The sequence below is a fragment of the Amia ocellicauda genome, chromosome 11 (genome assembly GCF_036373705.1).
Source record: "Amia ocellicauda isolate fAmiCal2 chromosome 11, fAmiCal2.hap1, whole genome shotgun sequence".
Lineage (NCBI taxonomy): Eukaryota > Metazoa > Chordata > Actinopteri > Amiiformes > Amiidae > Amia > Amia ocellicauda.
In genome coordinates this window covers 19,846,213-19,868,551 of record NC_089860.1, presented here as the reverse complement: position 1 = coordinate 19,868,551, position 22,339 = coordinate 19,846,213, and the positions used below count along the sequence as shown (strand labels likewise).

The window sequence follows — 22,339 nt, the reverse complement described above, 5'->3', positions numbered from 1 at the left end:
GTGTAAATTATACAACCATTCATCTTGAAGCCTGCTAATATGTAAGAGGGTACTCCCTCTATCCCACTGGAAACTCATTCCTCTAGTGTCTTGGGCAAATTGTTAGAAATAAACTTTGGTTTATATTATTTGTGTCGATCCTTTTTTTTAAATATACTTGTAATGCTTGTTGTGGTTACTGTTAATTTGCTCTTGTTACTGTATTTGTGTGTCCAGAACATTAGTGCATGATTGCCTAGTTTTAAAAATAGTCTTGAGATTCTCCTCTGCAGACTACTGCGTCAAGGGCTTGGCAAACAAATGAGGCTGAGTATCCTGGAAGACTTGTGATTAGTGTCCCTTAACTCACACCTAGGAAAACCATTTTGAAGCTGGGGATTTTTTATTTTTATTTTCCCTTTACACCTCCCCTGAGTGAATGTGGGAATGACTGAAGTATGTAAAACCATATTGCCAAGAAGTTGTCTCCTACTGCATGTCATAGGATTCCTGCTGCTTCATACCAGATTTAGAAGCTTAGATGTTCTTCTGAATAGCTGAATTGTCAAAAAGCCAATGCATAAAATGAAGTGGTATTTAATTTACAAAGGCAGTGATGGATGGGGTAACTTTCTTCAAAGGTACACATTAGGACATTTTTGGAGGGGGCATTAGAGGACCCATTTGAGGTTCCCTCCAAAGGGCTGACTTTTGTAAGATTGTAGGTACTACTTAATTATACACCTGGTTCCTGTAAAAGATCTACAAAATCCAGTTATCTAATATACTAATGGGGAAGCTTTCTTTTTTTGTAATTGAACAATTTGCCATACACTGCTTGGGTTTATGAGAAGTTTATTACAAATCATTAGTAACTGGTACAGCTGGCATTTAAAAAATAAAAGTTTGGCAAGTGTTGAAATGGAAATTGCATTCAATATTCAATTAGCAATTTTTATTCCTGTATGTACAGTTATCTTACATAATGTACAAGATAAGCACATTTTCTTACAAAGGCTGTGTACTTTTTTGATGTAGCACAAGCACATGGTTTCTATCACTAAAACTGATCTGTGATTTTGACTTGGATGGTCAAATTCCAACTTTATGGTCAATTAGTGGTAATATCAAATTAACAGGTACAATTTTTTTTTTTTTCTAAAACTATCTTTCAAAAACACTTTGACTAAGTATACATGGTCACTTTGCTATTGACAATCCAAGCTCTGATTTGATCATTTTCTTTGACTTCATGTTACAATCTCAAATGTTTACATCCAAATACCCATAGATTTTGGTAGAACTATCCAACTGCAGCATTGTGGTAATTGTGCTGGACTGCACCCATCCTTCAGGTTCTCATCAAAACCAAAAAATGTTCATAAGGCAAGTAAGGATCCTCCAGAATTGAAAACTAAAAAAAAACAAAAAACACTTCAATAATGGTACCAAGTTATTATGCTTTAATTCTGAAGGCCACTACCAATACATTTGTATTCATGTCCTTATTTTCCAATGTTGAATTACAGAAAAAATGTTACCAGTTTTCCTGAATGTGCTTGTTGAAAAATGAATTATTGACAATGGAGCCATCTACTGGTGAAACCATGACAAACATTTGTCCTTTCAGTTTTCTGCCCACATTTTGTATTCTATTACAAATATGAAAATCATGCTTTGTTCTAATTATCAAAATCATTTAATAATGTGCTGTTTTTTTAAAACTTTTCTTCTAAAAATATTTTATTCAAGAAAATAGTTGCAGTTTCTTTGAGTAAGAACTTGAAAAATAAAAATGATTACTCACAGATAAACTATATTTAATCATATAAATGTCTCCAAACCTTTAATAAAATACAAATGAAAACTCCCAGCTAGCCACAGCATTTTCTTTGATTTTCTTTGATTTCTGTAAAAAAGTAATACATTTAAGCAACTTTTCTCTGTGTAATTCCAACTGCACAAATCAATTATTGGTAATATCAAATTAACAGGTACAAATAATTACTTCTAAAACATTTTTCTTAAGTACTCCTAGCCTTGCTTAGCTTTGGTGACATCAATATTTATAGTTTATCCATTGACAAACTAGGTGCTTCCCAGGTGTGGAGCCAAGTCCTACTTGCAAAGGCTGATTATGATACTGTCCAAGCAGTTGTCAGCAGCTCAGTATGTTCACTGTTTTCTACAAATGCCCAGAATAGCATTAACTGTGGGATGAGACCCTTATCTTAGTGCCCACATGTACCAATGATGATGTAACATTAAGATACTTGTTCCTCAAATTACTTACATTTTCAATGCCGATGAACTTAAGGATGGTCTGAATATAGATTATTTTACAAAACCCCATTTAATGTAAACATTTTGTTTAGATGTGTTTTGTACACAAAGATTGATCAGAAGCCCTAAGCAAGACATGAAAAAAACTTGACAAGAATTTAATTAGATACGTTTATCTATGTACACTGCCTCCTACTAAATGAAGGCCATACGAATTGTAATATGAGTTACAATACGGGTGCTCTTACCTGTAAGAATTTGGTCAATTTTTTCAACAACCAACTGGGCATCTTCCATACTGAAGCACATGGGGGGTTTAAACTTGATCACATTTTCTCCTGGCCCATCAGTACTCATACAGATGTATTCATTCTTTAACCTGAAATAACAGTTGACAAATTTATTATCTTTAAAAAATATAATTTTGTGAAAGAATTACTAAGCTTTGTACAATGTGCAAAGATCACTCCACTTTAATTTTTAATTACAGTGCACTGGAGGAAAAAGACGTTCGTGCTCACTGTCAAAGGAGACTGAACAAAGTTTTCCCTGTGTGACTTATCAAGATTGGCTGTTGAAGAGACATACAGACACAAAAAAGGAAGTGAGTCATCAGGTTAAATCAGTTCTAAAGTAAGTACCAAATCTTGCATTTGTATGTGCCAGCCATTCAGCAAAGTTTTGTGTCTCAGCGCTTCTCTCTCCATCTTAGAATTGTAATTTCAAAATGTTAAATGTCATCTTTTGCTCTGTATTGTTTTAACATTTTATTTCTTGATTGTTTCAACACAAATAACACACTTGGCAAACATGAGCGTCTATCAGAAATCAGAATTGTTAGTTTAATGATAGTTTAATTGTTATATCTTGTCATTGATATTACGCATACAGCCTTAGGTTAAAAAAAAAAAAATCAGCAAGCTACAAAACAGTGAATCTAGTGTTCTCAATTTGAACTTAACCTGCAGCTGCCTACCTTACCAACTCCTCTAACGCACACTAGGTTAGCTATTCATATAGAAGACATGCACAGTACTCCCTGGATCACAGCCCTCCACATCAGCTCACCTCTTCACCACATACTCAGCTTCCTCCCTGGCTGGCGTCCTCTTCTCCTGATCCTTAACCATGTCAACCCCAACAAATAATCCAACACCCCTGAGAGAAGCCAAGCATAACATTAGAATTCATTCCTGTACAAATGATTCCTAGTTCCTTAAATATCTTTTCATATACAGAAATTATAATGCTGAAGAGGTTTTACAGTTCTTCAAAATCTTTAATTGCTAAATGCCTTAGATGCCTGACACTAGATGCACCATGATTAAACCAGCACAACACCTAAGGCAATCTTACTGATCAAAAAGGGACAGTTGAACTGGCATCTGTGCAACAGGAAATGAAGGCTGGCTGGGGTTTATGGGAGTTAAAAGCTATAATGCACAGTTTGAATTGATTTTAATTGATTGGACATACCGGACATCCCCAATGATAGGGTGTTTACTTTTGAGCCCATTCATCAGCTTCATAAAGTGATTTCCCACCAGCATAGCATTCGCACGCAGGTCCTCTTTCTCAATGACATCCAGCACTGCCAGACCAATGGCACAAGACACTGGGTTCCCTCCAAACTGGAAGCAAAGTGTGATACCCCTGTTAATGGCTTAAAAATAGGTGTCCTGCTTTATTCAAATGTAATAATGAACTGGGCCTGCGATTCCATGTTCACGCAAATTATTATTACTGTTTTTTCTTTGTATTATATTTCTGGGATTAAACCCACAACCCTCAGCACTCACAGTCAAGTCTGCATGACTGTTCAACAGTTGTGTGTTTCACACTTCAGCCAATTTAGTCATTAAGTGTTGAACATTTTAAGTGTGTTCATTATTCAATCCAATCTAGTAGTCTGAGACAAGGCTGAAGCTACTGAAATTGATGTTTAAGAAGGTGCTGTACTCACCGTGTTGAAGTACTCTACTCCGTTGGCAGTGAAAGCATCTGCTACCTCTTTAGTTGTGGCTACACAGGCAAGAGGGTGTCCGTTGCCAATAGGTTTCCCCATTGTGACAATATCAGGTGTGAAATCGTCCCCCTGTAGCTGGAAGGCCCAGAAGTGTTTTCCAACTCGACCAAACCCAACCTGAACCTCATCGGCCACAAACACACCTCCGGCAGCTCTAACATACCTGAAAAAAAACAACAACTGTCAGCCCTTTACAATGAATCCCTCGCATAAAGGTATAATAAACTACACAGTTCAGAATTTAATCATCAGTGTAAAATTAAAAGGAACAACTCTACCTTGTGTTATAATACATCTTGTGAATATATATAGCAAACCAAAAACTTGTAATATAATGATCTTTGCATCTGAGCAACTCAAACCTATTCCAGATTGCATTCTTTGTTATTTAAATTGTTCTATGACACAGGTCCCCCCAAAGGGAATGGTCAAAAAAGATCTGTAAGTAGCTTTTGCTTAAAGATCTATAATACACTTAATCTTATTAGAGCTATTCTAAAATTAGCAGGCTAAAGGAAAAAACAGACTTATAGCAATCTAAACGGGGTTATTGTGCATTTCACACTGTACACCAAAAATGAAGCCTAGACTTAAATTATTGTATAGGTATGCTAATTGTATAGTTTTAAATATACACCAAACTTAAATGTTACCACGTAGAAGTGGTCTTTCATAAGGAGCATTTAAACATTCTCAACAGATTTGTTTGGAATTTTTAAAATAGAAAAATGTAACGATGTAACAATATTTTTATTTTTCAGTTGTGCAATCTGAAATATTTTCTACAGGAAAAATGAACGTAAGATGTACTGGCTCCATTAACACTCATCTGTGATGGTAAGAAAGTGATACATACTCTGCTACCTTCTTAAAGTAACCAGGTGGAAAAATGATTTGGCCTCCAACACTTGGCAATGACTCAGCAAAAAAAGCAGAAATCTGCAAAATGAACACAAACCAAACAAAAGCAAACCAAATGGGTCCCAAATTGGCTAGTGAATTTGTTGACAAAGGCAGTCATTGTCAGTAAATTTGCTTGGATGTTAAGCTGGAGTGCATGCATTTTGAGAGAACATCACTACTGTGTCAACACTCAGGTGACAATAGAAAAATGGTCAGCAATGTAGGGAAAACAAAAACAAAATAACATGTCAGCTTGACCATACAGGAAATTCAAATTGCTCTCTTATGAAATTATAGTATCTGCACCCAGGAAAAAGACAGTTGGTCAGAAGTCATACATAAACAAACTTTCCCATTCCCTTTTGAAAGAAAAAATAAATAATAAATAAATAATAATAATAAAAAATATATATATATATATATATATATATATATTATTGTATTTTAATATATCTTTCAGAGCAAAAAGACAACAGACTCTACTGCCACTCCCATCTACAGGTGAAAGCAGTTTGCCCAGGATTCACCAACACTGAATGTCTTACCTTCCGGCTTCTCTTATGTGCATCATCGATTATTTTCTTCACTTCATCTGCATAAGCTTGGGCCGCATCTTCATGATCTTCCCTGTATAGTCCTCTGTAAGTGTCTGGCAGTGGTGCCTATAGTGGGCACATTACATAATAGGCAAGAACTAGCTCTCAATACGGAACTTCAAACATGAATAGGAGGTAGTTTTTCAACCATTAAGAAGACCTAAAGCAGCAACAATCAATCCTGCTTTTAATCCTGCGTTTCCCTATACTATATCTGAAGCCTATATTACATAGTTAAATTTGAGTGAGGTTTGTAATGATTAACAGCTTGTATGTTAAAATATGCTAAATATGTTAAATATAATTGTATTGTATGATGGAAAAATATCAACACTTCCAGAATTAAAAGTGATATCAGTGTCAATACATTTTTCAGACATTTTGAAATTGACAGTTGTGGAGTTTAAAATTGTTATTCTTTCATATTAAGGATGGAATTAGAACTAAATCTAAGTAATTTAAGTAAGTTTGAATTTGGATATACAGTGTTGTTTGGTGAAACTATTTGCTATCACTATTGTGTACTGGAAAAAAAGCCACTGAAGTATTCCATTGTCCTTTGTATCTCAAAACTCACAAAGTTATTCAAAGTAAGTGATAGATCAATAACTTTGGTTCAACAGTGTCATAGACAAACACATCTACAATACAGCAGTATGTGAAAGAAGAATAAATGTGAATTTCACCCACCACATGAACCCAGTCTTTTTGTCCTTCAAGTTTCCGGAATTTGTATGGACTGATATCAATCAGGGATGTCAGATGGCCATGGTATGCACTTAAAACACATAAGATGTGATTTATTTAAACAGCAGCATAGGGTACAAAGCTATAGGTCCAACTTCAACATCTTAAAGGAAACAATCATAATAATATCCAAACGTGCTTTTTGAAATAAAGTCACCTAAAAGTAGGTGTTTTAGATGCCCAAAAGCATCTCTTTGCATTATTGTGGACAGAATCCTTACACACAACTGCATTTGTCCAAGAGCCAAACTTCTTCAAAATATTTTCTCTACATAATATATCTAAGGAAAAAGACAACAGAATCCTACATTAAAAATATATACATTATTTAAAATGAAATAATGTAATTAAAATACCAGGAAGTGCCTTCTATAAACTAGTGTTTTTATGTTTCAGGATGTATGTTTAATGACAGGGGAAAAAAGGATGCAGTTAACTGAATGCTTTTCCAGTAGGAACAGTGTATTCTCCAATACACCTCAATGATAAAAACAAACAAATGAGAGTTGAGAAACTTACTGGTCCAGCACAATGACATCTTCATGCTGGGTGTACTGCCGAGCCAATCGCAGAGCCAGGTCATTGGCTTCAGAGCTGTGGGGAAAAACAACAACAACAACAACAAACATAAAAGACATATCATGAACTCAGATAAACTCAGAACTCAGATTGCTTGCAACAGTCACAGATATTAACTACACATACGCCCCTGTATGTCTTGCTTGGCAAATAAGTATTTCCCCTAGAAGATGTTTCTGCTTGTCAGTAACAATATTATGTTAGACTATGGGATGGGCCATTTGTTCTAAAGATCTAAGATGATCTTCTAAGATGCCTTTTATTGTAGTTAAGGATGCTAAATGTCAGAATTGCTCTAACCTAGATTGCTCCATCCCTGGTGCTTGAGAGATCCTTTCCAGCTGGTTTTAGAGGTCACCCATCTATCACCAGTTTATAAAAACCTGGAGGTTTTTAAAAACCTAATCTTTCTGATTCATTAAGCAGGTGTTTTTGGTAAATCCAGATGTGCAGAAACCATTGGGAGCAATCACCTGAATACCTTCAGCTTCTCAAAGCAAGAGCTCCCTTGCTTGACTTGTTTAAGTGATTAATAGCTCCCAGCTGTTCCCAGTATTTAGACATTAGTGCTTTAGGGTGACCTATAAAATCTAGTGGATTGAGGATCTGAGGGCTAGGGGTGGATGCCGCTGCTCTAGTCAAACCAATGATAATTCAGTAAAGTATAGCCTCATATAATCCATCAATTTATTTTTCACAGAAACCATTTAATGCATACACACTCACCTAAAGGATTATTAGGAACACCATACTAATACTGTGTTTGACCCCCTTTCGCCTTCAGAACTGCCTTAATTCTACGTGGCATTGATTCAACAAGGTGCTGAAAGCATTCTTTAGAAATGTTGGCCCATATTGATAGGATAGCATCTTGCAGTTGATGGAGATTTGTGGGATGCACATCCAGGGCACAAAGCTCCCGTTCCACCACATCCCAAAGATGCTCTATTGGGTTGAGATCTGGTGACTGTGGGGGCCAGTTTAGTACAGTGAACTCATTGTCATGTTCAAGAAACCAATTTGAAATGATTCGACCTTTGTGACATGGTGCATTATCCTGCTGGAAGTAGCCATCAGAGGATGGGTACATGGTGGTCATAAAGGGATGGACATGGTCAGAAACAATGCTCAGGTAGGCCGTGGCATTTAAACCATGCCCAATTGGCACTAAGGGGCCTAAAGTGTGCCAAGAAAACATCCCCCACACCATTACACCACCACCACCAGCCTGCACAGTGGTAACAAGGCATGATGGATCCATGTTCTCATTCTGTTTACGCCAAATTCTGACTCTACCATCTGAATGTCTCAACAGAAATCGAGACTCATCAGACCAGGCAACATTTTTCCAGTCTTCAACTGTCCAATTTTGGTGAGCTTGTGCAAATTGTAGCCTCTTTTTCCTATTTGTAGTGGAGATGAGTGGTACCCGGTGGGGTCTTCTGCTGTTGTAGCCCATCCGCCTCAAGGTTGTACGTGTTGTGGCTTCACAAATGCTTTGCTGCATACCTCGGTTGTAACGAGTGGTTATTTCAGTCAAAGTTGCTCTTCTATCAGCTTGAATCAGTCGGTCCATTCTCCTCTGACCTCTAGCATCAACAAGGCATTTTCGCCCACAGGACTGCCGCATACTGGATGTTTTTCCCTTTTCACACCATTCTTTGTAAACCCTAGAAATGGTTGTGCGTGAAAATCCCAGTAACTGAGCAGATTGTGAAATACTTGCTTAAATCACCTTTCTTTCCCATTCAGACATTCAGTTTGGAGTTCAGGAGATTGTCTTGACCAGGACCACACCCCTAAATGCATTGAAGCAACTGCCATGTGATTGGTTGGTTAGATAATTGCATTAATGAGAAATTGAACAGGTGTTCCTAATAATCCTTTAGGTGAGTGTATATGTATAATTATTATGTTATTTAATTCACATACACTTGCATTAAGTAAATCTCTTGAGCCTCAATTATTAATTTGAAACTTCAGTTACTGGCAGATGGGTCAGGGGAGACATTACTGAAGGGGGTTTAGATGTCATGTCTTTCTGAAATGCATATTCTGCTAAATAAAATGATTTTGTTTTCCCCAAACGTGCTTAAGGCTAAATAGGAAACCCATTTTACCCCCTTTAGTTGCCAATTAAGCATGCTATTTATAATTTTCTCACCCTGAGTTGACAAAATAGAAGGTGTTGAGCTTTTCCGGCAGTGTTTCAGAGAGTCTCTCGCAGTACTTGATCAGGTTGTCATGGAGAAAGCGGGCATTGGTGTTCAGCAGTTCCATCTGCGCTGTGGCAGCCTGGACAACTGCAGGGTGGCTATGGCCAACTGAGTGGGAAATAAATACAATTATGTTAGCCTAATTAAGTGTGTACTTGATCATTGTAATACATCTGATTTACAGTAAGCATGGCAAATCATGTTTAGGAAAATAGTTTGAATAGGAAACAAACTAAAGTTAAACAAATATGCATGTGATTGGGTCATACATTATAAGAATTATACAGTGGGATCACTTCACCAAGCTGTTACTCTCATATATTCAGTTTTGTCTCTATAATAATAATAATAATAATAATGCATTTCTGTAATGCAGACAGCATTCTAGACTGCGCAAATCAGGTTTGTGTGTGTGTGTGTGTGTGTGTGTCAACTTCAGTGTTTTTTTTTTTAAGCCATTCAACATACAGTGTTGCAATGTTTCAAAGGGCAGTTTCGCTTGCCAAGATGAGTGTTCAACTAGGCCATCATAAATGGAAAATCCACACTGCATACACAGACGTCTCCAGGTGTGAAATGAGCTAAAATGTTTGTCTCTATCAGCTGAGGAATGTTCATATTCACATTCAGTGTAAACCCAACCAAATAATGAACGATTAGAAAACAACAGCCTTCACATAAAAACAACCACATGACAATCAATCAATCAAAAGACAGTGCAGTTGTCCTACCATGATGGACATTACTGATGCAGTCCAGATAGCGTCTCCCCTTTTCATCGTACAGATACTGGCCCTGAGCTCTGATAATCTTCACTGGGTCCTCGGAGAAGAACAACCGGCAAGACTGCCTGAGAGAGAAAAAGCACCATATCACAACCACAGCAAATAAAAAGTTCAATACAAACACAATTCAATGTTGTTGTTTATTAATTGGGATATATTAAAAAGGATATATATGCGCGACCACTGATCTAGAATGTATAGATTACTACGTCACTTCGGAATGTAAAGACGGACGCCATCTTGTCTAGGTCTAGAGCTACGTATGATGCTCTTGCTAAGTAAGCTATGGAAGCTATTTGTTTGCATGTTATGTCTTCTGACGGTTATGCCTCATAAAACACCAACTTTGTTCATTACTTTATATAATTCATACAAATACAATAATGTGGTTGATTATTTAAAATAAAAACTTTTTATGAGCAGGTCTGCATTCTATGAATAACGCTGCTAAGAACGTTCGACCTCCTAAATAATAATATAACTACCAAGTATATTTCAATCTGTTTTTATTAACAATAATACATCTTAATAACTGTTTTCGAGTAGGTTCAGAAAACGAAGATCGGTTCAAGCGGTAGTAGTAATACTAGAACGACCGTTTGTTATATTTTACAATATGTGCAATGTAGTTTATCATCACTGAAATTCAATGTATCTAACATAATTATTAGCAGACAAGGACAAGCAGGCCTACAACACAAGGCTAAGCCACCTTTGACCAGTAAGTTGTGACCGTGATTTGAGGCAAGAACGGACCCTGTCTGTACAAATGGCGGAGGTTAATAACAAAGTGGTTGTAGCAATTGTTATTGATTAACCAACAGGTTGGTGATGTATGACCGTTTACACACATATGTCAGAAGTTATAACTTATAACCTACCAATAAATCATGCAAAATATCTCTATACATAAGCAAACGTGTTAGACTGCATTGCGGTGTATACAGGTAGTTTGTTTCAATTGATTTAATTGTATTTAATTGTATTGTATGTCAAACCTTTTAAAATAATACAAAAATAGCATGTTTTTAGCAATCAATTGCAGATCTTCATACCCAGAAAACAGATATGCACACACTATAATGTGTTACGGTTCTTTTTCGTTTATTTTAGTTGATTTAACTTTTGCGGCGGTAAATGTCAAGACCCCCTCTATCCCACAAAGCCCCTCGCTCCGAGACCAGGTGCGGTGGAGGGTCTCTCTGGGGTCACGGGGTCACATGATCTACCGAGCAGTGCAGACGCACCGCCCTGCGCGCCGGAGAAAGTGCATTATCCTAGAGCGATAGGCATCTCGCTCGGCTGCACCTATGTACCCGATTAGCTTGTAAAACACTTAAAAAAAAATAAAACCGTATTTACCCGATTAGTTTTTTACGCTTCATCAAGGTTTCTTCTTTGCTGTACAGCTCCACTGCCATTATAACATATATTATTTTAGATTGTATTATATGTCTTGACACGTAGGCGTTTGAGGTCAGTCACATGCAGTGGTGTATCTTGTTCCAAGAAGTAAAAGAACCAACTTTGAAATCAGATACTACGGAAAGCCGGTGGTGACACGTATAGTCAAATCTCATACATTGCCATTTCTAACGGACCGTAATATGCTTCATGCAGAAGGTAGAGGAGGGTTCACCGCGGTTCTGTAGCATGTGGGTTAGTTCATGTTTTCACCATGTCGTCCGATACGTTTATACATTTAACTTCCTCAGGTGGAAACATCTCGGACATTTTACTGAAACTTACATGTAAAATTGCAAAATTTACAAATGCGCAGCTGTGTAAATAGGTACATATGTAAGTCGTTTGGATAAAGCCTTGCCAGCTAAAGTAAAAACATAGCCAATTAGATGGTATTACACATTGTAACTTATAAAAATGAAAGTAATATGAAATACCTGTAAAACATTTAATTATATAACCATGGCATTTAACATTCACATTTTATTCATGAAATATAAATATTCCATGTAATTTATGTATAATTAAGATTAGTTTTTAACAATGATTAAAAAGTGTGACTAAACCAGCACGACGTTTTATACCGTCCTGGTTAAACCTCTGTGTGTATATTTGAAATATACATTTCAGATTGTGACATAGATAAACACTGCCTACCATTATCACATGAAGACATTAAAGAATTGTTTCCAAAAGTGTGTGTCTCAAAGTAACCCTTTTTCAAGATATTTCCAGAAAATGTTAATTGAAAATATATTATTCTGTCAACTACTATATACCGCTCTGGAAAAAATAAAGAGACCACTGCAAAATTATCAGTTTCTCTGGTTTTACTATTTATAGGTATGTGTTTGGGTAAAATTAACCGTTTTGTTTTATTCTATAAACTACTGACAACATTTCTCCCAAATTCCAAATCAAAATATGACTGAAATTTCTGCCATACATGTAGAGATGATGATTTAAGAAAAATTTACAGTGGTCTCTTCATTTTTTCCAGAGCTGTATACAGTGAGGGAAAAAAGTATTTGATCCCCTGCTGATTTTGTACGTTTGCCCACTGACAAAGAAATGATCAGTCTATCATTTTAATGGTAGGTGTATTTTAACAGTGAGAGACAGAATAACAACAACAAATTTTATAAAAAAAACGCATTTCAAAAAAGTTATAAATTGATTTGCATGTTAATGAGGGAAATAAGTATTTGATCCCCTATCAATCGGCAAGATTTCTGGCTCCCAGGTGTCTTTTATACAGGTAACGAGCTGAGATTAGGAGCACTCTCTTAAAGGGAGTTTACCTAATCTCAGCCCGTTACCTGTATAAAAGACACCTGTCCACAGAAGCAATCAATCAATCAGATTCCAAACTCTCCACCATGGCCAAGACCAAAGAGCTGTCCAAGAATGTCAGGGACAAGATTGTAGACCTACACTGGCTGGAATGGGCTACAAGACCATCGCCAAGCAGCTTGGTGAGAAGGTGACAACAGTTGGTGCGATTATTCGCAAATGGAAGAAACACAAAATAACTGTCAGTCTCCCTCGGTCTGGGGCTCCATGCAAGATCTCACCTCGTGGAGTTTCAATGATCATGAGAACGGTGAGGAATCAGCCCAGAACTACACGGGAGGATCTTGTTAATGATCTCAAGGCAGCTGGGACCATAGTCACCAAGAAAACAATTGGTAACACACTACGCCGTGAAGGACTGAAACCCTGCAGCGCCCGCAAGGTCCCCCTGCTCAAGAAAGCACATGTACAGGCCCGTCTGAAGTTTGCCAATGAACATCTGAATGATTCAGAGGAGAACTGGGTGAAAGTGTTGTGGTCAGATGAGACCAAAATCGAGCTCTTTGGCATCAACTCAACTCACCGTGTTTGGAGGAGGGGGAATGACCCCAAGAACACCATCTCCACCGTCAAACATGGAGGTGGAAACATGCTTTGGGGGTGTTTTTCTGCTAAGGGGACAGGACAACTGCACCACATCAAAGGGACGATGGACGGGGCCATGTACCGTCAAATCTTGGGTGAGAACCTCCTTCCCTCAGCCAGGGCATTGAAAATGGATCGTGGATGGGTATTCCAGCATGACAATGACCCAAAACACACAGCCAAGGCAACAAAGGAGTAGCTCAAGAAGAAGCACATTAAGGTCCTGGAGTGGCCTAGCCAGTCTCCAGACCTTAATCCCATAGATAATCTGTGGAGGGAGCTGAAGGTTTGAGTTGCCAAACGTCGGCCTCGAAACCTTAATGACTTGGAGAGGATCTGCAAAGAGGAGTGGGACAAAATCCCTCCTGAGATGTGTGCAAACCTGGTGGCCAACTACAAGAAATGTCTGACCTCTGTGATTGCCAACAAGGGTTTTGCCACCAAGTACTAAGTCGAAGGGGTCAAATACTTATTTCCCTCATTAACATGCAAATCAATTTATAACTTTTTTGAAATGTGTTTTTATGGATTTTTTTTGTTGCTATTCTGTCTCTCACTGTTAAAATACACCTACCATTAAAATGATAGACTGATCATTTCTTTGTCAGTGGGCAAACGTACAAAATCAGCAGGGGATCAAATACTTTTTTCCCTCACTGTATACACCGATCAGCCATAACATTATGACCACTGACAGGTGAAGTGAATAACACTGATAATCTCGTTATCGTGGCACCTGTCAGTGGGTGGATATATTAGGCAGCAAGTGAACATTTTGTCCTCAAAGTTGATGTTAGAAGCAGGAAAAATGGGTGTAAGGATCTGAGCGACTTTGACAAGCGCCAAATTGTGATGGCTAGACGACTGGGTCAGAGCATCTCCAAAACTGCAGCTCTTGTGGGGTGTTCCCGGTCTGCAGTGGTCAGTACCTATCAAAAGTGGTCCAAGGAAGGAAAAGCGCTGAACCGGTGACAGGGTCATGGGCGGCCAAGGCTCAATGATGCACGTGGGGAGCGAAGTCTGGCCCGTGTGGTCCGATCCAACAGACGAGCTACTGTAGCTCAAATTGCTGAAAAAGTGAATGCTGGTTCTGATAGAAAGGTGTCAGAACACACAGTGCATCACAGTTTGTTGCAAATGGGGCTGCGTAGGTGAAGACCAGTCAGGGTGCCCATGCTGATCCCTGTCCACTGCTGAAAGCGCCTACAATGGGCACGTGAGCATCAGAACTGGACCACAGAGCAGTGGAAGAAGGTGGCCTGGTCAGATGAATCACAAGTTCAAGGTGTTGACTTGGCCTCCAAATTCCCCAGATCTCAATCCAATCAAGCATCTGTGGGATGTGCTGGACAAACAAGTTCGATCCATGGAGGCCCCACCACGCAACTTACAGGACTTAAAGGATCTGCTGCTAACGTCTTGGTTATGGCTGATCGGTGTATATGGGTTAAAACAGTGGCTCTCAACCTTGGTCCTGAGGCCTCCCTGTGTCTGCTAGTTTTTCATTGCAAATTAACTCTTCATTACATAATTAAACCCTTAATTTAACTCAAAATTAAATTGAGGGTTTAATTAAGTAATTAAGAGCTGATTTGGAACAAACCACCAGACACAGAGAGGCCTCTGTACCAGGGTTGAGAACCACTTGGTTAAAGTGTTAAAGACTATACTTAAAATAAACTTAGCGTAAAAACAGTATTATTTTGTACAGGGTTGGCCAACATTGGTGATGATCTAAGTCCCAGTGATTTAATCGGTGTAATTATGTAAATAGCTGGATACATGTAACACCTATCCAGTTCCCGAATTTTTTTTATTTAAGGAACTGTACCTGAAATTAAATGAACATTTTAAAACATATATATATATATATATATATATATATATATATATATATATATGTCAAATTGAATAATTAATTAGTTAATTAAAGTAATAGAGAGCCAAAGTTGGAACAGATACCAACAGAAAGTATTCATTTGAATTCACTGATTCCAAAAATGGCAAGAACGAACAACTGAAAGCATGACAAGGTGTTTCGAGAGCTGGTCAAGAGTTTAGTTATATACTGTATATAACAACAATGTAATAAATACATTTCTCATTCAAGGAAATAACTAGTATTATAAAAAAAGAAAACATATTTTATGTTGCATCCTGTAAGTAATCTTTGACTTTTTTGTTATGGGATTGCTACCACTAGCTGAGTGCAAATGTAAACAAATCATTTTTTTTCAAAGTATTCAATGTGTCTGTTTTTTGTATTTAGTCAGGTATGAGTAAAGAACATATCACTGTTTAGTACAGTGAGAAACAAGAAGGTTCATAACAACAACAAAAAAATGCTTATTTTATAAAACTACATATAAAAAAACACTGTTTTCATTAAAATCAAAATAAAGGTACATACATATAAATTCAACACCCATCTGACTCCAGTGTGCCTCCACAGTATGTTATCTGCTACCTCTCCTCTGTCACAGAAAAAAGCGCAGTAATGTGTAATTGGGAAATGTGTTACTCAAGAGCATGCAGCAGGCTTCCATACAAGTCCATTGCATTTGTAGCATTGGAAGGCAAACACAATTCATGCAACAGCATAACTTCCAAAAAGATGTTGGCAAAATCATCTGAGCATCCCCATTCTGGCAGAATACGTCTCACAGACAGCCAGCATCTGATTGTCATAAGGTAGCTTGTGATCAAGAGCACCATATAGTTCTGGTTAAAAATGTAAAACAATCAGCCTTCCAGTGGGGTTTTTCAGTGTTATGCATTTTTCGTACATGATGCTGGTTATGTCTTTGACGAATTCCATAAAAATGTATATTTTGTATGTATCAGGTACAACCAAAACCTTTCAATTATTTGATTGTGTACAGCTTTAGAAATGAGAAACACTGTTAACTCACACACCTGTTCATATGGTTTCCATAACAGTACCAGCATGTCTTGAATGTGTACATTTTCTGTCCCTGCATCCATATGGATAGTTTGTGGCAACCCTTCATCTTGTACACCCTTCTCACGAAACTATTGTATGAGGCTGCATTGTATCCATTATACACCTGATAGTTGATCTGTAAAACAAAAATGCATGTTAGTGTCTAAACTTGCAAAGACAAAGAAGAAAAAACACATAAATGCAATAACATGTTTACATAGAAACATCATAGAAGGTCCTTTACAATTAATTAATATTTTAGCTCAAAGAACTGTAAGCTGGACAATATGTTTGTGATGTGTTACTGTGTTACTGTCTGTGTGTACAAATACAAGCATTTAAGAATGAAAAGATTTCTATAGCTTTACATTTTCTTTTTTCAAAATTTCGGATGAATTTTCAACCATACAGAATCTATATCTATAAGTCGTCCATCCAAATCTTTTTACAGAAATGCATTTATTAATTTATCAATGTATTATGAACGGGATACAGCACGTGATTGGAGCGCCTCCGAGGGATGCTCATGTGAGGAGCTTACCAGCAGGTTTCCGTAGTGTAGTGGTTATCACGTTCGCCTCACACGCGAAAGGTCCCCGGTTCGAAACCGGGCGGAAACACATTGTTATTTTTATTTTTTAAATTTACGTATGATATTGAATCAAGACTAAATCTATAATCTATAATATATGTTAACATTAATAAATATCGTTACATAAAACACAACACGTACATGGGTACAGCTCTGATACTTCAAACAAGGCTTCCATGCGGGTTTCCGTAGTGTAGTGGTTATCACGTTCGCCTAACACGCGAAAGGTCCCCGGTTCGAGACCGGGCGGAAACAGTTATTTTATTATCTCACATTTTAGGAAACAAGTAGGATTACAAACGAGAAAACGACATCCGAGCAATCGTGCGTGTTCGGTTGCGAGCAGGTAATGGATTGTCAGGGATTGTCCCGTGTCCGGTGCGATGGCAGCGGGTGAATATGTTATAACAGGTTTCCGTAGTGCAGGTTATCACGTTCGAATTCGACTGTGCGGCTCTAATTGAGGATCAGGTTTGTTTATAGTAGTAGCATGTAAAGTAAAGGCACACTGGATGAAAATAACAATGCAGAAAAGCCTAAATAGCTATAGGGATATGTATTTACTATTTTGAATGTGATGAAATACATGTTAGAATATATTGCAACTAAAGAAAGCTTTTCATACTCTTGAAATGTGTATCAACCACAGTTAACAAAATAATTGTATGTATCAGGTACAACCAAAACCTTTCAATTATTTGATTGTGTACAGCTTTAGAAATGAGAAACACTGTTAACTCACACACCTGTTCATATGGTTTCCATAACAGTACCAGCATGTCTTGAATGTGTACATTTTCTGTCCCTGCATCAATATGGATAGTTTGTGGCAACCCTTCATCTTGTACACCCTTCTCACGAAACTATTGTATGAGGCTGCATTGTATCCATTATACACCTGATAGTTGATCTGTAAAACAAAAATGCATGTTAGTGTCTAAACTTGCAAAGACAAAGAAGAAAAAACACATAAATGCAATAACTGTAAGCTGGACAATATGTTTGTGATGTGTTACTGTGTTACTGTCTGTGTGTACAAATACAAGCATTTAAGAATGAAAAGATTTCTATAGCTTTACATTTTCTTTTTTCAAAATTTCGGATGAATTTTCAACCATACAGAATCTATATCTATAAGTCGTCCATCCAAATCTTTTTACAGAAATGCATTTATTAATTTATCAATGTATTATGAACGGGATACAGCACGTGATTGGAGCGCCTCCGAGGGATGCTCATGTGAGGAGCTTACCAGCAGGTTTCCGTAGTGTAGTGGTTATCACGTTCGCCTCACACGCGAAAGGTCCCCGGTTCGAAACCGGGCGGAAACAATTATTTTGTTAACTGTGGTTGATACACATTTCAAGAGTATGAAAAGCTTTCTTTAGTTGCAATATATTCTAACATGTATTTCATCACATTCAAAATAGTAAATACATATCCCTATAGCTATTTAGGCTTTTCTGCATTGTTATTTTCATCCAGTGTGCCTTTACTTTACATGCTACTACTATAAACAAACCTGATCCTCAATTAGAGCCGCACAGTCGAATTCGAACGTGATAACCTGCACTACGGAAACCTGTTATAACATATTCACCCGCTGCCATCGCACCGGACACGGGACAATCCCTGACAATCCATTACCTGCTCGCAACCGAACACGCACGATTGCTCGGATGTCGTTTTCTCGTTTGTAATCCTACTTGTTTCCTAAAATGTGAGATAATAAAATAACTGTTTCCGCCCGGTCTCGAACCGGGGACCTTTCGCGTGTTAGGCGAACGTGATAACCACTACACTACGGAAACCCGCATGGAAGCCTTGTTTGAAGTATCAGAGCTGTACCCATGTACGTGTTGTGTTTTATGTAACGATATTTATTGATGTTAACATACACTCACCTAAAGGATTATTAGGAACACCATACTAATACTGTGTTTGACCCCCTTTCGCCTTCAGAACTGCCTTAATTCTACGTGGCATTGATTCAACAAGGTGCTGAAAGCATTCTTTAGAAATGTTGGCCCATATTGATAGGATAGCATCTTGCAGTTGATGGAGATTTGTGGGATGCACATCCAGGGCACGAAGCTCCCGTTCCACCACATCCCAAAGATGCTCTATTGGGTTGAGATCTGGTGACTGTGGGGGCCAGTTTAGTACAGTGAACTCATTGTCATGTTCAAGAAACCAATTTGAAATTATTCCACCTTTGTGACATGGTGCATTATCCTGCTGGAAGTAGCCATCAGAGGATGGGTACATGGTGGTCATAAAGGGATGGACATGGTCAGAAACAATGCTCAGGTAGGCCGTGGCATTTAAACCATGCCCAATTGGCACTAAGGGGCCTAAAGTGTGCCAAGAAAACATCCCCCACACCATTACACCACCACCACCAGCCTGCACAGTGGTAACAAGGCATGATGGATCCATGTTCTCATTCTGTTTACGCCAAATTCTGACTCTACCATCTGAATGTCTCAACAGAAATCGAGACTCATCAGACCAGGCAACATTTTTCCAGTCTTCAACTGTCCAATTTTGGTGAGCTTGTGCAAATTGTAGCCTCTTTTTCCTATTTGTAGTGGAGATGAGTGGTACCCGGTGGGGTCTTCTGCTGTTGTAGCCCATCCGCCTCAAGGTTGTACGTGTTGTGGCTTCACAAATGCTTTGCTGCATACCTCGGTTGTAACGAGTGGTTATTTCAGTCAAAGTTGCTCTTCTATCAGCTTGAATCAGTCGGCCCATTCTCCTCTGACCTCTAGCATCAACAAGGCATTTTCGCCCACAGGACTGCCGCATACTGGATGTTTTTCCCTTTTCACACCATTCTTTGTAAACCCTAGAAATGGTTGTGCGTGAAAATCCCAGTAACTGAGCAGATTGTGAAATACTCAGACCGGCCCGTCTGGCACCAACAACCATGCCACGCTCAAAATTGCTTAAATCACCTTTCTTTCCCATTCAGACATTCAGTTTGGAGTTCAGGAGATTGTCTTGACCAGGACCACACCCCTAAATGCATTGAAGCAACTGCCATGTGATTGGTTGGTTAGATAATTGCATTAATGAGAAATTGAACAGGTGTTCCTAATAATCCTTTAGGTGAGTGTATATTATAGATTATAGATTTAGTCTTGATTCAATATCATACGTAAATTTAAAAAATAAAAATAACAAAGTGTTTCCGCCCGGTTTCGAACCGGGGACCTTTCGCGTGTGAGGCGAACGTGATAACCACTACACTACGGAAACCTGTATGTACAACATTTTATCCAATTAATTAAGTATGAAAACGAAGAAATATCTAATAGCTAATTTAGAATGTAATTTCCATATAAATCTATATTTTGTTTTTCTTCAAACTCCGCGAATAGATCTCAGTAACCTGACAAGAAAGGGAGAGTTAGTGCCAACATTGTCCTATTAAAGCTTGCCACAAATGCCAAACCACATTGCATCAGTAGGTGGCGCACTTCGCTGTACTGGAGACCATGTCCCTGCTCTGTGCTGAGATGTGAGCCGAGGCCGCTTTAATCTGCCACTCACCCCATTTTCTTCTACCTGTTTGATGGTGTGTCCCAAAGTATGACTGTCTGAGTGGGACTGCTGGTCTGGGTACAGGGACTACAGAAGTGATTATTTACTGTCATTCAATTATCTACAAAAAATATATATATATTTCCTCTTCAGAATAAGTATAGTTAAAGAAGAAATCAATTTAACTAACAGCTTTTTTATTTTTTTATAAATGTGTTTATATTATTATATTATTATTTTGATCCTCTCGATTTGGTGCCTCAGGTGTATATTGAGTGAAAGTTAATGATATGGCTTCTTCACAAACATGGATAGGATCCTTGGATCACTCAGATATTAATGAACACCAAACGAGCACGATGGGTCGAATGGCCTCCTCTCGATTGTAAACTTTCTCATGTTCTTATGTTCTTATGGAGACTGCTATATTCAGCAGACTTTTGTGCATTCAGTTATCCTAAGTATTACTACACCTCATTGTATCCTTTGATTTTACCATCTTAGTTTCTAATAAGAAGAATCTGCTTAGCAAACGAATTAATACAACCCCACAGTGTCTTTTTGGAAAGCTTCTTATAAATTAAATATGGGACAAATACATTTAGCATTTTCTATTCACATCATAGATAGGGTATATGGCAGATTTATGATAGGTTATTCTTAATACAACTTAATAACTGTTATTGAGTGTGATACTTATCAAGTCTTAAATATTCATATTCATGCATTCAAGCATTATGTGAAAATCTCAGAGAAGAAAAATATTAATCAGAAAATGTATTAATTTATTACCATTTCCCTCTAAAATGATAATGGTTTTGATGATGTTAGATTTAGCAGTTTTCTTTTTAGTCTAATAGGAGATTTGAATATATAAATGTATGTGGATATACTGTATATGTATGTATGTATGAGGAAGTACAAGTATTTATATGTATTGCCCCAAATCCAATTGATATTCACATCAGGCAGGCCTAATGAATTTGTATAACTTTCCCATTATAAAGTGTATATATATACAAGCTGCTGATCTGGGAGGGAGGCTACTAATAACCACCGTATAGCATAGTATAACATATATATATATATATATATATATATATATATATATATATATATCAGTTTAAGCTGTTTGTTCCCATAAAGCTACATCTTCATCACTGCTTTCATTGATTCAAATCCTCAGAAAAGGGAACCGATTAGTTTGGCAGGCCCGCTGCTGAGCCACATCAATTGACGGATATGTGTTAAGAGCTAAGTAGCGCCATTCATCATCTCTGTGCACTGTACCTGTCTGGGGCCTGTCAGGCCTCTCTGTAGGGAGCAAGTGCCAGGTTGGCCAGTGTCTGTGGAACTGAGAGCCCCGGGGAGAAAGGAGATCTGCTTGGAGGTGTCTGCCAGCAGGGAGCTTTGCCATGGGACAGCCTGCCACCCAACCTCCCCCCTTAATACCACAATAACAACCACATCTGACAGAAGCACACTCCCTCTGCAGCCTCGTTCCCCAGAGCACGGAGGGAGACAAGTCAATTGCTGAACGAAAGAACCCCTTTCCACACCCCCATACAAAAAAGAAACCGTTCCCTCCTGCTGAAATGTAGCTGTGTTTTCGGAGCACCAAAACGGAGGAGTAACTATAATGTATAGTATAGCAAGTATAATGAGATCCAAAGACAATGCCTAGAAAAAAGGCAAAAACTGTAAAGTGGACAGTCCAGTAAAATAAGGGTAAATGACAAGA

At 38.0% G+C, this 22,339-nt stretch overlaps 1 protein-coding gene and 5 non-coding genes across 6 annotated transcripts; 3 read left to right on the top strand and 3 right to left on the bottom strand.

The window, feature by feature from the left end:
• Positions 1-817: 817 nt before the first annotated feature.
• On the bottom strand, positions 818-11,630 carry LOC136763101 (5-phosphohydroxy-L-lysine phospho-lyase). The gene is made up of 13 exons (XM_066716830.1): positions 11,477-11,630; positions 10,061-10,179; positions 9,278-9,437; positions 7,054-7,128; positions 6,478-6,565; positions 5,737-5,853; positions 5,145-5,227; positions 4,226-4,451; positions 3,739-3,893; positions 3,331-3,420; positions 2,511-2,641; positions 1,824-1,888; positions 818-1,393 (listed from the first exon to the last, which is right to left on the bottom strand). The coding sequence occupies exons 1-12, from the start codon at positions 11,533-11,535 to the stop codon at positions 1,854-1,856; spliced, it is 1,338 nt and encodes a 445-aa protein (XP_066572927.1). The 5' UTR covers positions 11,536-11,630; the 3' UTR covers positions 818-1,393; positions 1,824-1,853.
• Positions 11,631-17,007: 5,377 nt separating this feature from the next.
• On the top strand, positions 17,008-17,080 carry trnav-cac (transfer RNA valine (anticodon CAC)). Its single transcript has one exon. It is a non-coding gene; the product is annotated as a tRNA-Val (tRNA).
• Positions 17,081-17,234: 154 nt separating this feature from the next.
• On the top strand, positions 17,235-17,307 carry trnav-aac (transfer RNA valine (anticodon AAC)). Its single transcript has one exon. It is a non-coding gene; the product is annotated as a tRNA-Val (tRNA).
• A 1,003-nt stretch (positions 17,308-18,310) lies between these two features.
• Positions 18,311-18,383, top strand: trnav-cac (transfer RNA valine (anticodon CAC)). Its single transcript has one exon. It is a non-coding gene; the product is annotated as a tRNA-Val (tRNA).
• Positions 18,384-18,790: 407 nt separating this feature from the next.
• trnav-aac (transfer RNA valine (anticodon AAC)) lies at positions 18,791-18,863 on the bottom strand. The gene has a single exon. It is a non-coding gene; the product is annotated as a tRNA-Val (tRNA).
• Positions 18,864-20,240: 1,377 nt separating this feature from the next.
• On the bottom strand, positions 20,241-20,313 carry trnav-cac (transfer RNA valine (anticodon CAC)). Its single transcript has one exon. It is a non-coding gene; the product is annotated as a tRNA-Val (tRNA).
• Positions 20,314-22,339: the final 2,026 nt, after the last annotated feature.

What these genes read in the sequence shown, in the direction of transcription:
- LOC136763101 (XM_066716830.1), bottom strand. Translation starts at nt 11,535, where the DNA reads ATGGCAGTGGAGCTGTACAGCAAAGAAGAAACCTTGATGAAGCGTAAA. An exon ending in CATCAGTAATGTCCATCATG is followed by an intron (nt 9,438 to 10,060) that starts GTAGGACAACTG and finishes TTTCCCACTCAG; the next exon opens with TTGGCCATAGCCACCCTGCA. An exon ending in GAGTAGAGTACTTCAACACG is followed by an intron (nt 3,894 to 4,225) that starts GTGAGTACAGCA and finishes CTTTGCTTCCAG; the next exon opens with TTTGGAGGGAACCCAGTGTC.